This window comes from Aplysia californica, unplaced genomic scaffold, assembly GCF_000002075.1.
Source record: "Aplysia californica isolate F4 #8 unplaced genomic scaffold, AplCal3.0 scaffold00587, whole genome shotgun sequence".
In the NCBI taxonomy this organism is placed as follows: domain Eukaryota; kingdom Metazoa; phylum Mollusca; class Gastropoda; order Aplysiida; family Aplysiidae; genus Aplysia; species Aplysia californica.
In genome coordinates this window covers 304,357-317,376 of record NW_004797857.1, presented here as the reverse complement: position 1 = coordinate 317,376, position 13,020 = coordinate 304,357, and the positions used below count along the sequence as shown (strand labels likewise).

The following is a 13,020-nucleotide window of genomic DNA, read 5'->3' as shown; positions in this document are numbered from 1 at the left end:
GGGCTCTCGTGGCCTAGAGGTTAAGGTGTATGCCTCTCATTCAATAGGTTCTGGGTTCGAATCCGGATAGCGACATAAAATTTCCTTCTCGAAAAGTGTCTCCTTTCACCTCCTTTCCTGCTCTCCTGCAATGTTCTATCATTTTGTTTCGTATCCTCTTTCTGCCCCCACCCCCACCCTCATCTCCTTTAACCCCTCCTCTGGGCTCTTGACTCTTTCTATTACCTTTCTACTGCTTCTCCTTGGCTTCTCGGAAAAAGGTGAAGAATTTCGGAAGTCCCGTATGCAAGTTGCGCATGTTTAAGATCCCTTGGTGGTCCAAATCGATAAGAGTAGGCTTCGGCCGCCGCCCGAGCAAAATTCAAAATTTCCTATCAACTGAAAATGTTTAATGTGTCCCGTGCACTCATATGGCCTTATGCAGTTGCGAGCGCCGTAAAACACTTACCCCTAAAAAGGAAGAATAAGATTGTTCGTCGCTTTGTCGTAGCAAATTTAGTTTGAAATATTATGTAGTATAAGTTAACATTTTTAGCTTAAAGAGAAAAGTTTCAAGCTACAAACCTGAAGGCCCATTACCAACCAAAAGGTTAAAAACAACAACAACAACAACAACAACAACAACAACAACAACAACAACAACAACAACAACAACGACAACAACAACAACAAAGAATGAAGTATTGATATGTATGATTATGAGGTTTCTAAAGACAAACATATATTTATTATGAATGAGGAAAACAAAATCAATTATATATAGGCCTAAATGAAGGGGAAAAAAAGAAAGAAAGAAAGCAGCGTTTATAGTCGGTACACGCGCCAATTCTAGTATTTATAGACACAGAACCGGGCCGAGCTGAGAGCCTTGACCCCCCCCCCCGAATACATAACTTCAAGATTACGAGACCGGAAGCTTAACCACCAGACTACAGTCACCACCGTACAACACCGTATACAAAACCAATTTCTTTTCAAAAGTATTGTGAGAAATAAGTAAAGTCCTTGTCGTCTTGGCAACATCAGAGAGCTTAGAAATACTTTGTACTGTCGAAGCTGCTTTAATGCCCACCTGTATAAGACGATGACTTGTACAAATGGCCACTTCCCATTCCTTACTTGCGAATTTTTTGAAATATTATAATGACACTGTATAAGACGGCCATCTGTCTAAGACGGGCACTTTTCTCCTTGATAATAGGTGGTTGTTTTAGATAGTTTCGATTGTGTACACCCTCTGACAATACTGAACACTTGTTTACTGGAGCGTGACCCCCAAAACACGGATGTGAAGGTGCTTCAACGGTCACTCGGGGTCAGATACCATCCGAAGCAGGCTAACATTAGCCACCCTAGATAAGAACGCAAACTAAACACGCTCAGGTAACCTCTCCCTCCTCCTTCCTCCCTCCCCTCCCTGAGGTATGGGAACACACATACACACGCACAAGGTCAAAGGTGGAAGAAGGATTTTTATGCGCTGAAGGAAAGGATCCCTCATAAATATTTCGATGGATTTGCCGATGTGTAACGTGAGAATTTAAAACGTAAAATGCAATGAATATGTGGTGCAGCGATGATCTCATCTGGAAGACAAGCAGCGAGCAAGGGGCCGCGGCCGCGAATTTCAAAGTCAGAAGACAAAATTCATGGATATAACAACATTTACAACTGGCATGTCTGTCAACCAACCTGCCCTTAATGCCTACAGCACAAGCAATGCCTGGCTATAGAGAGACAGAAGCCCCAGGAAAAAGTAGAAAGAGGGAGTAATTAAAAGACACTTTTAAAAGCTTGCAATCTCCAGGAGATTTTCCAGTTAGCCGAGACTCGACGTCTCACCGTCCCAGCGACACTGCACTGTACTAAAAGCTGCACATAAAGTAAGTTGCAACGTCATTCTTGAAAGTAGCTGCCTGAAGCCTGAAGAATCAGATAAGAGAAATTTCTAGGATGACTGTTGAAATCAGGCATTCGCGAAATTATTTCTGAGCATCTAAGGTTTTCAATGGGTCCCAAACAACCGTTATACATAGACAGACCTGGCAGCCACCCTTACTGATAAGAAACCGATGGATCGGTGTATAGTCTGACCCCAGTGACCAGAAGCAGAGACCGTATAATCATTGACCAGAAGTGTAATCATGTTCTATTTCAGGCTAGTTCCGTGTATACTGTGTTTACGGTAGTTTGTGGCGAATTTGCATACCGGCACAGCGTGTTCTAATTTGGCTATTAAATTCTTATTTGGCGTCGGTAGCCTAGTGGTAAGGCTCTCGGACTCGCAACTGTAAGGTCGTGGGTTCGAATCCCGTCAGAAGCCCGACGTTGTATCCTTGGGAAAGGCACTTTGCGCAAATTTTCCTCACTTCACCAAGGTGGAAATGGGTACCCGGCTATAGACAGTGAATGATCTTGTCTGTTTGATAGTGTTTGAGCGCGTGAAATCCGCAGCTTGTACTGTATGCTTCTGCGGAAGCCGAGAATGTTTCTGAGTGTTCTCAGAGGGTCTGCTGGGGTAATAATAGTTGTAAAGCGCATAGAGCATGCTCTTGAGCATGGATATGCGCTATATAAATGCAATTATTATTTATTTATAATTTCATTTAATGTTGCGATTCATTTGGAGGACCAGTATAAGAATAAAGTAGATCAAATTCATAAATAATTCTGCAAAAAATTTACGGAGTTCAAAGCATTATAATCGCAAAGGCTAAACATTGAGTGCCCGGGTGATTCCAATTCTGTCTAAGACGGTCACCTTTCTCGCCGACAAGGAGTGGCCGTCTTAGACGAGATCGACCGTATTGCACAGCATCCTAATCAATAGACCTGACCTTGCGCTACGAGACTTTCATCTTTTCAAGCCCCTGAATCCATAGTCAGTTAGGAATGATTTCACAGAAAATTGTAATCCTATCGCAGAGGTCCGAGATTATCTGTGCTCTCTTGACAAGAATTTCCTCAAGGAGAGGACGGAGTTCCCGGATAATCCGCTGTAAAAAATATATAAAAACATGTACGTGTATATATATAATATATATATCATGTAGGCACTTCAGTGAAATTTTCAAACTTCTTCGAGGGCACTAAAATTTAGATTATTGAAAAGAGCTTGGCTTTCTGTTTTCAGAGCTTTTTAAATTTTCGTGCTATCTTTGTTAGTTCAGAAGCAGCGACAATTTTTGTGAATCAATTTTCGCCCTGATTTGGCCAAATTTTTTAACTGCATTTTGTGCCACCAAAACTCAAAATTTTGCTTCAAAACGTCATAAAATCCCTAATAATGGTTGTATCTTAACCTTAAAGGTATCATTTTGTTGTTTTATGTAGAATCAATATATTATAAAAATAAAAGTCAAGTACATTAAGAGTAAAATTCTATTTACGGTTTAATTACGTCATAATCGTGACGTCGGGAGTCCCATGCCTGTTATCCCAAAAACGAAACGGGCATATTTCCATAATGACGGTCCGATTTTCAAAAGAAAAACATCACTCATTTTGTTTTAAAGAGTTCTTTAACTTGCTATGGGGGATTAAAATTGAAAGCAGTTTCAATCTTACATGCATAACTCAAGCAGGAGGTTGGCGGGTACTCTGGGGTGTGTTTTGTTCCTTTTTTCCCTATTAACCATCACTCGTCCTTATCTGTCCTCGTTCTTTTTTGTGTACGTTTCTCTCTTTTAACACCTCTAATCTTCGGGGAATTATATGACCTATTTGTGTTGCAAGTGCCGTTAAACCCATGCTAAAACTAAACTAAAAAAGCATAACACAGACTTGAGGAATATATACAAAATCATGGGGCACTTTACAGGCACAGTGGAAACAAGGAAGATGACGTGGGAGAGATACACGAGGCCACACAGTGACAGAGAAACAGATCAAAACAGCAATGGAGAAATGCTATTACAGTTGTGCGCAGAACAAGACCTCGTTATATCAAATACCTTTTCCAACATAAAAGGAGTCAAGTCAAAACTTGGTACAAATGGAATGACCTAAAAGATAACATCACAAGTTGATTATATCCAGGCCAAAAGATCAAAACTGAGAAAAATCAGAGACTCAAGAGTGATCCCCATCTACATCACAGACACTGACCACAGACTATTGACACACCAAACAGGAAAAGGCCAGAAGCAAAGAAACGACGAGAAGTCGTAAATCTCAGAAATATAAATGACACTACCAAAGATAAGATACATGAACGTTTGAAAGATGTATTTCACAAATTGCCCAAACAACAAGGAGCCATTGAAGAGGAATGAAGCCACTTCAAAGCACGTGTGTACAGAGCATTAAAAGAGGAGTGCGGCACCAGGAAAACAGGAGGGCAGAAAAAGAAAACCACTATATGGTGGAATGACCAAGTGAAGGAAGCCGTCCAACTGAAGAAAAAGGCGTTCACAAAGTGGCAGAAATCAAAGACATAGGAAGATTACATCCTATACAGAAAGGAACGCCGCTATACATCAAGGGTAGTAAAAGAAGCTAAGAACAGATCCTGGACAGTATATGGAGAACAGCTGGTAACAAAATGTAGACTCTTGAGAGTTTTACTAGAGTGTTTAAAAAAAGCATGAGGGTGCGGGAAGAACCATTCAACCCAACTAAAATAGTCAATGATGAGAACGGAAAACCTATTTTCAGAAAGCCAAAGATTAAGGAAAGATGGAAACGCTATTTCCAGGAGCTGCTGAATCCTATAGCAGATAGCCTACAACGGGCTAACAGCTTCTTGCCGAAAGAAACCACTCCAGAACTATCTCTACTGCTGAGTTAAACCCAACATGTTATAAAGAAAACCCGACAAACAATGCGATAGGCGTTGAAAACATCACAGCAGGAGAGATCAAAAAGTATGCGGCCATATCGGAGAACTCTGGCTATGGAGGATAATATTTGGCCTGGCGACAAAAACAACACAGAGCCTACAGAGGAATATCCCTTCTCAGCCGTGTGGATATAACGTTTGCCAAGATACTGGAAATGAGAATGAGACTTATTGTAGAGACTCAACTCAGTGAATCCCAGTTTGGCTTCAGAAAAGACACCGCCGCGAAGGATAGTCTAAGAGGAATATGGTGTAAAAGGACAATTGCAGGAAAACATCATAGCTCTTTATAAAAACAGCCTGTGTGTCGTAAGATCAACAGAAGGACTATCGGACTGTTTCCCCATCACGTCTGGGGTGAGACAAGGGTGTGTTCTCTCTCCGCTTCTCTTCATCACTTACATGGATGCAGCAAATGACGACATCAATGAACTGAACGAGCTTCTATTTGCTGATGACCAGAGTACATTAAATACAGATGAAGAGGAATCACAAAAACACACCACAAAATTAATTAATGAGGAATGTAAACACCTAAACATGAAAATCTCCATTTCAAAAGCTGAAACTATGAAGGCTAGAAAAAAAACCCAGGGAAACGCAACATCCTTATATTGACGGAACTCAACTCCAACAAGTAGAGGAATTTAAATATTTAGGAAGCATCTTCACACTAGATGGGCGTATGGACAAAGAAAAAGAAACAAGAAGTATGAAGGCAAATGCAGTGACCTACCAGCTAGTATCCCTTCTCAGTCACAAGAACATCCCAAATGAAGTGAAATAACAGCTCATCAATAGAATCTTCATACCAACATTAACATACCAGTGCCAAACATGGTCTCTAAACAAGGCATGAGAAAGGAAAATCAATTAACGCGAAATTAGGTGTCTTCGCAAAACCATCAACGTCACCAGAGGAGACTGCATAAGGAACAAGACCATACGTCTACCAGTAGTAAATTTATTAGGGCGTCAAAGAGTCAAATGTTTCTGACATCTAACCAGAATGCCCCATAAACAACTACCGACTAGAGCTTACCACATCCGCGAATCCGGCTTTAAATCAAGAGGAAGACAAAGAATGACCTGACTGGATGGGGTTAAAAAGGTCCAGGAACAATATAACTATTAACATATGTATCACAGACGCCGAAACCTGCACCCCCCATCGACATCCTAAGGATACAAGAGGAAGGAAAAAGTAAAGTTCTCACTTTGTTGCAACTGGCATCTTTCTGCAGGGTTGTTTCATCAGTGAGAAAGAGTAATAGGCTTACACTACTAATACCGTGAGTCGTGGAAGGGTGGCGGCGGTGGCGATTATAAGAGAAATTAGACGACAAGAAGTATATATAATAGAGAAAATGTACATGAAGTTGAAGAGCAGGTAATGTGCGATGGAGAAGAAAAGAGAGGTACGGTTATGAAAATAGGAGGGGAGAGGGAACATACGAAACCACACACACACACACACACACACACACACACACACACACACACACACACACACACACACACACACACACACACACACACACACACACACACACACACACACATACAGAGAGAGAGAGAGAGAGAGAGAGAGAGAGAGAGGGGGGGGGGGAGGGGCGGGGGCATGCAGCGGATCCCACATTCCAGTACATAGCATTTTTCGTTCTTGTTCATGCGACAGAAAAGAAAGAAAATCTGGATCAGTACTAACCTAACAATAGCCCTAAGAAACTTTATCAACCAAATAATTACATCAGATACTTTAATAGGCGTCCCAATTTAATTTTGACTGTGTTAACAACACGAGTCCGGACTTTTCATACTAGATTTAGGCCCTACGCAATGAAAGGCTTTGGGCAGGGGAAAAAGTAGGGAGGGGGGAGCTCAGTGGAAAGGAAATACTTCGGTCTAAAAAGTCTCGTTTTCTTTATACTATCTAATGAACTAAGGCACACTATAAGGTCAGTGATTATAAAACATTACCAAAATTGATTAACTTTTCAAACTGAAGTTTAAAAATCACTCAGTGGTATATTTTCCTGTCTAGTACATTTCAAACAATGAACAGAGGGAGCCAAAAGCTCAAGGCGCAAACTGTGTGACGTCACGGCTCGGCGCGATGTCACTTTGGAAGGGTTCAGCTAGGTTTTCGCGGATTTGGTTGATAAAAGGGTAAAACTTCACTAGCCAAGGTAAGACTTCTACGATAACCACTTAAACGATTTCTGGGAGACCAAAGAATAGTTTACCAAAAAGGGTAGTTTGAAAAATATATGACGAGAAAATTGATCAAAAATCAATGGTTAAAAATAGTCTATTTTTCAACTTGAAATATCTCGAGACTCATTAGTCGCACATCGACCTGGAAAAAAGCGTTTTAAAGGCCAGCCAAAGGTCTTTAAAGACATGCATCGGACTTGAATGTTGGTCCCCTAAATTAAACAAAAATATGGGCAGTTTGAACCCACTGTCGTGATGAGACGTCATGTCCGGAAACAAAACTCAATTGGACTTTCCGAAGCCGAATCACGCTGTAGTTAGCGCGTTCACTGAAGTGCCTATAATATATATATATATATATATATATATATATATATATATATATATAGGATATGGACTTTGGTAAAAAAATAGTTGATTAGTGTCACTACACATACAGTAACATTTTAAATTGGATCCATAATATTTATTGTTTATCTTTACTTAATGGAATACAAAATAAACCCGAGCCCTCAATTTGGATTTTTTTGACCTTTTGGGCACATCCGAGTCGCTAATCTTTGCAGTGCCACATTGGGTCTCTGTGATGTCATTCACTTAAGACACTTTTAACGTAATTCTAGAATAGAGGTTGGGGGAGGGGGTGAAATTTACTATCTTTTTGGACCACCCTTGTTTGAAATGCAACTATTTAGAGAAACAGACAAGAAAATGCAACTTTAATTGTTTTTATCAGAATTTTAAAAAACTAGCTGGGCCCCCTTTCGATGAAAGGGATGAACGGTGCTTTAGTATCAACTAAAAGTCATTGGCCTACTTTACACTCTATTGGAATGGGGAAATAAATCTTGAGAGATGCTAAAAATCAGAAGGTCTATATCTATACTCTCAAAACAAAATGCGCCTCGCGAAATATCACTTCCGGATTTTCTAAAATTACAGAGACAGCAGCGTCGGCCTACAAAAGCGGTCGGCGAAATAAAGAAATTTAGTTTTTTGTAGCAAAACTGTCTCAAAACTGAAAAAACCAAGGGCGCCATGATCTGGAGAATGTTTTAAAGAATCTTTTGGCGAAAACTGCATGTCGATCGATGCTGCCATTAAAAAGCCTTTTGAATAGCAAAATTCGGCCACCACAAATAGAATCTAGATAATAGAAGACTTGCAAAATGCAAAAGGTTGGGTACATTCAGCTTTGTCATGCCAAATGTGTACCATCTTGCAAAAGTTAAAATTGTTGGCTTCCCTTACAAATAAATTTGAGCTCGCTTGGGGAAACGTCGTGGTTGCATTGATGATTGATATGTTATCTATTATCTATTTGTGGTGGTCGAATTTTGCTATTCAAAAGGCTTTTTAATGGCTGCATCGATCGACATGCGGTTTTCACCCAAAGATTCTTTAAAATATTCTCCAGATCATGGCGCCCTTCGTTTTTTTCAGTTTTGAGACAGTTTTGCTGCACAAAGCTAAATTTCTTTATTTCGCCGCTCGCTTTTGAAGGCCGACGCTTCTGTGTCTGTAATTTTAGAATATCCGCTAGGTTTGTTTATTAAAGTTTTCAAGTCGTACTTCCGTTCGATACTATCGCGCATTGTGGCGCAATACTGGGCACAATTTTAAGTGTGCGACCCGTATAGATCTAACCTCATGTTTTCTTTTTTTTACTTGGTGCTAAATTCGACTGTGGTCCTTTCGTTTGATGCCCATATTCGCTATTTCTGGACTCCTTTGTCAAATTCAGTTGATGTTAATGCACGTATTATTCCTTTCATCGAAAGGGGGCCCAGCTAGTATTATACAAAGACATAGAAATTACAAAGGTTGGGAATAATTATTATTCAGCTTCATCGTTCCTGTAACGTTAGTTTCTAAAGACCATACTCGTACCTATCTGATTTTTAAGGGGTATGCGGTTTTTGAAAATGTATTATTCACTGAAGAAGGAAATGTGGGGTGGGGGGGGAGGGCAGTATTTAAAGAAATTAGGGAACGAACAACGCGCACGTACACATTACATATATATAGATCTACGTACTGAGTAAACTGAACATATTGTTGCACTCATAATCTATTTAAAGGGATACCGTATGTGTACCGTCTTGCAAACGTTACAATTTTTGACTTCCCTTACGAAAGGTTTGAGCTCGCTTGGGTTAGTGGCGCGGTTGCATTGGTACATTATTATATCATACAAACACATACAAATTACAAAGGTTGGGTATATTCAGCTTCGCCATTCCTGTAATGTTAGTTTGTAAAGACCATACATATATCTAATTTTTAGGGATGACGGCGATTTTGTTTTATAATTTAAAATTGCACATAGATGTGGTTAAATAGTATATTTTACGGAGGAGGGGGAGGGGAGGGTAAGATTAACGAAATTAGGGTACAATATACAAATATACGGACACAGTAAACTGAACACATTGCTGCACTCATACATAACGGGATACCATATAATGTGTGTACCCTCTTGTAAAAGTTCCAATTCTTGGCTTTCCTCACACAAAGTTTGAGGTCGCTTGGGGTAGTGACTTATTTGCAAACGATAATGGGGCTTGAGAAAACTGGACTTTTCTACTCTGTTCATTATTAGTAGGTCTACACTTAAAACCCTACGCTCTTGGACATGTTTTTCTTCTAGCCAGAATCGGGTACGTGTGTGCGTTTGGGGTGTATGTGGGGGGTGGGGGGGGCTTGTATGTCGGCGGTCGAGTGTGGGTGTAGGGGTAGGCCCAGGGTTGTGTGTAAGGAGAGGGGGTGGCGCCCAAAGTCTGAGAGCCTGGTCATTATAGTGATTTTGTCATCACGGAGGTGTGGCCACAGTGCAGATTTATGATTATAATCATCCAATACTATGTACAGTGATGTTAGTTCAGTTCACAAGGGATTGCGCCATTTCATTTCGCTCAATTTTGGAACCAAATAGATCTAGAGGCAAGGAGAGAAAGGTCGCTGGCACACACCACTATAGCTAGATTGGTGTTTAGTTGGTAGCTTCATGTTGTTGGTTTTTTTGTTGTGGATTTTTTTTGGGGGGGCGGGGCGGGATTGTTTTTGCTTTGTTCTGTTTTTTGAGCCCATGATGCGCACTAGCGCAGCCAAGTTTTTATAGGGAGTCGTGTGTATTGGCCATGACAGTGCACGGTCTAGGATATCAGAATGCGAGACGTCGTGGTGAGATCAGCCGCTTGTCAAAATATGAAAATCAAGGAAACTACATTTTTCTGCCCATTAGGCTATCCTTATTGATGTTTTTTTGTTGTTGTTGTTTTTGGGTTGCTTTTTTTTTAGGGGGGGGGGGCTATTATGTCCACGGGAAACCATATTATTAAATCGTGGAGTTTATTGATAAAAAGTGATCCAAAGCATAAATATATGAATTAGCAGCTTCCAAGGACTCTACAGCTTTCAAAGTAACCAAACATTTCTCATATGCGCAATTGCGGGCGCCATAAAACACTTGCCGAAACAGAAATGTGTCCTTCCAATAATATTATTACCAAGCACTGTGTCGACCGTTTTTTAATGAGGCTGAAATGAGAACATTTGATTATAGACCTTATCTTTCCATCTTCTTTTTGTGTTGTAGGCCTTATCTCTCCATCTTCTTTTTGTGTTGTAGGCCTTATCTCTCCATCTTCTTTTTGTGTTGTAGGTCTTATCTCTCCATCTTCTTTTGTTACTCTCTTATACCACCTCTTATCTTCGGCACTTTTATGACTTAATTGTGTTGCAGGTGCCATAAGACGCTTACTAAAACTAAACTAAACAAATTCCAAATGTGAATACTCAGAGAGCAATACTATTATGAAGACTGTAGATTACAATGTTCAGGTTTTTTTCTTTGATTGCAGGACAAGACATTCCTTCGGCTTACCCTGGAGGCTACAATGAAGAGAATCAACAACTTTGGTTATTTTTCTCTGGGGCCTGACTGGATAGTCTCGGGCGGAAAATGACCACTTGGCTGACAAAGAGGTAACCCAAGAGGCCACGGGAATTATAAAGGAGAGGAAACGTGTGTGGCTCTTCAGCTGCTCTTTAACAGTCCAAAATATAAACTTAGATGCTAATTCAGTACGGGGCAGTCGTCATGGATACTTAAAGCTGTACGGGGTAGCTGATCTGTTATGCTTTGTACCACCCCGACAAGTAACCGCCGTAACTCGCTTCCAGTAATCAAGAGGACGAATAATTTCCTAATTCTTTTTGCAATAATTTAAAACGAGCCTTACTCCTGCTCGAATTTCAAAATGGCCGAGTTGGGTGATGGAAATGTTGCCCAAGACAATGCCGGAAGAAGTATACCAAAACCCCCGCCACTGATGAGGAGTAATTCCACTCCTCAGCATCTCCTGTCGCAAAGTAACGGAGCTCTCCCGTCACAGAGTTATGGAGCTCTCCCGTCACAGAGTTATGGAGCTATCCCTAGCAGGAGAAGAAGTTTCGACGTCAGACCTAACCACAACCGTGCTGGAACTTCTAGAGGCACCAGGTTTGACGACGATAGTTTGTCCGACACAGAATTCTTTAATCGCAGATTCTACTCCTCCATATCGGACTCCTCTTTTTCTTTCCTGTCCGGGGAATCTTTTGAGCTACCAAAGGACGACGGAAAGAACCAACAGACTGAAGATAGGGCTGAACCCCTTTCCAGAGCCTTCGTGACCCGCGTGTGGATATCCTTGTTGGCAATGCTGATGTGTTACATCACAGCGTTTATTTCGCTTGTGCCTCTGGGTACTCAGTACTTCTCAGAGCGAGTGGGTTTGAAAGACTACAACGTCACGTATGACGAAACGGTCGGGGCGAAATGTTTGGGAAACTCAACAAACGTCCCAGAAGAAACGGCAGACGAAATTGAAAAAGACGTCTCCTCTTTTATGCTCAACCTCAGCATCTCCTCAGGAATCCCCTCAATATTTATCTGCTTTTTCGTCGGCTCATACGCTGATTTCATTGGTCGGAAGCCTTTGTTAATAGTCTCTCTGTTTGGAGGGCTTGTACGCTTCGTTATATTCGCTGTGGTGATCCAGCACGATCTGGATATTAACATCACTTTACTCGGGGCGTTGGTAGATGGCCTGTGTGGATCAATGTTCACCATATCCTTGGCGTCGGTTGCTATGATAACAGACATCACGCCGGACCCCAAGGAGCGGGCCATCAGGTTCGCTGTCGTGGAGGGAGTTTTGTTGATAGCCGGAGGGACTTCTCAGGTGAGATCACTTCTAAGATGTTACGTGCGTGATCGTATACCTAGTGCATACACTGCCAACTGGAGTCATCGGGTTTAAGTCGGGGCCGGCCAGATTTTCCTTCACGGATTGAGCAAAAGCTACCATCTTGACACAATCCGACCGATTCAGCCCTTCATTTTGAAAAACAAACCCATTTGATTTTAAAAGCCACATTTGAATTTAGTTGAATGTGATCGTTATTATACCAAAATGGCCGCTTTTGCCTCATCAATGAAGGGAAATCTGCCTGTCCTGGCTCAATCCGATCAGTCCGACTGTCAGTGTGCGCTGAGTATTTGATCCCATGTGCATGTTACCAAGGTTATCAACCACAGCTTTGTCGTCGTCTTCATCGTCATCATCATCATCATCATCATCATCATCATCATCATCATCATCATCATCATCATCATCATCATCATCATCATCATCATCATCATTTAAAAAGCAGAGTAAATAGGGAGAGTCTTGATAGATTTGCTGACATTAAATAAATATAAAATGTTTAAACTTTGGTTTATTAAATCGGCTCGACGTTTCGCCACCAACGAACTTAGAATAAGACTAGTGTAGCTCTGTATTGTATCAGGGAAATGGGTCAAACAAAGAAGGTCTTAAGGTTACATGTAGTTATCATTATCATCATCATCATCATCATCATCATCATCATCACCATCATCACCATCATCATCATCATCATCATCATCATCATCA

At 41.0% G+C, this 13,020-nt stretch overlaps 1 protein-coding gene across 1 annotated transcript in view; it reads left to right on the top strand.

Annotated features, from left to right (window-relative positions):
* Positions 1-13,020, top strand: part of LOC101854526 (proton-coupled folate transporter) — a gene marked incomplete in the record, with an annotated part of 44,242 nt that overhangs the window by 14,676 nt on the left and 16,546 nt on the right. The window contains 1 exon segment of the mRNA XM_013087431.2: positions 10,921-12,287. Within this exon segment, the coding sequence (XP_012942885.1) occupies positions 11,320-12,287 (968 nt within the window).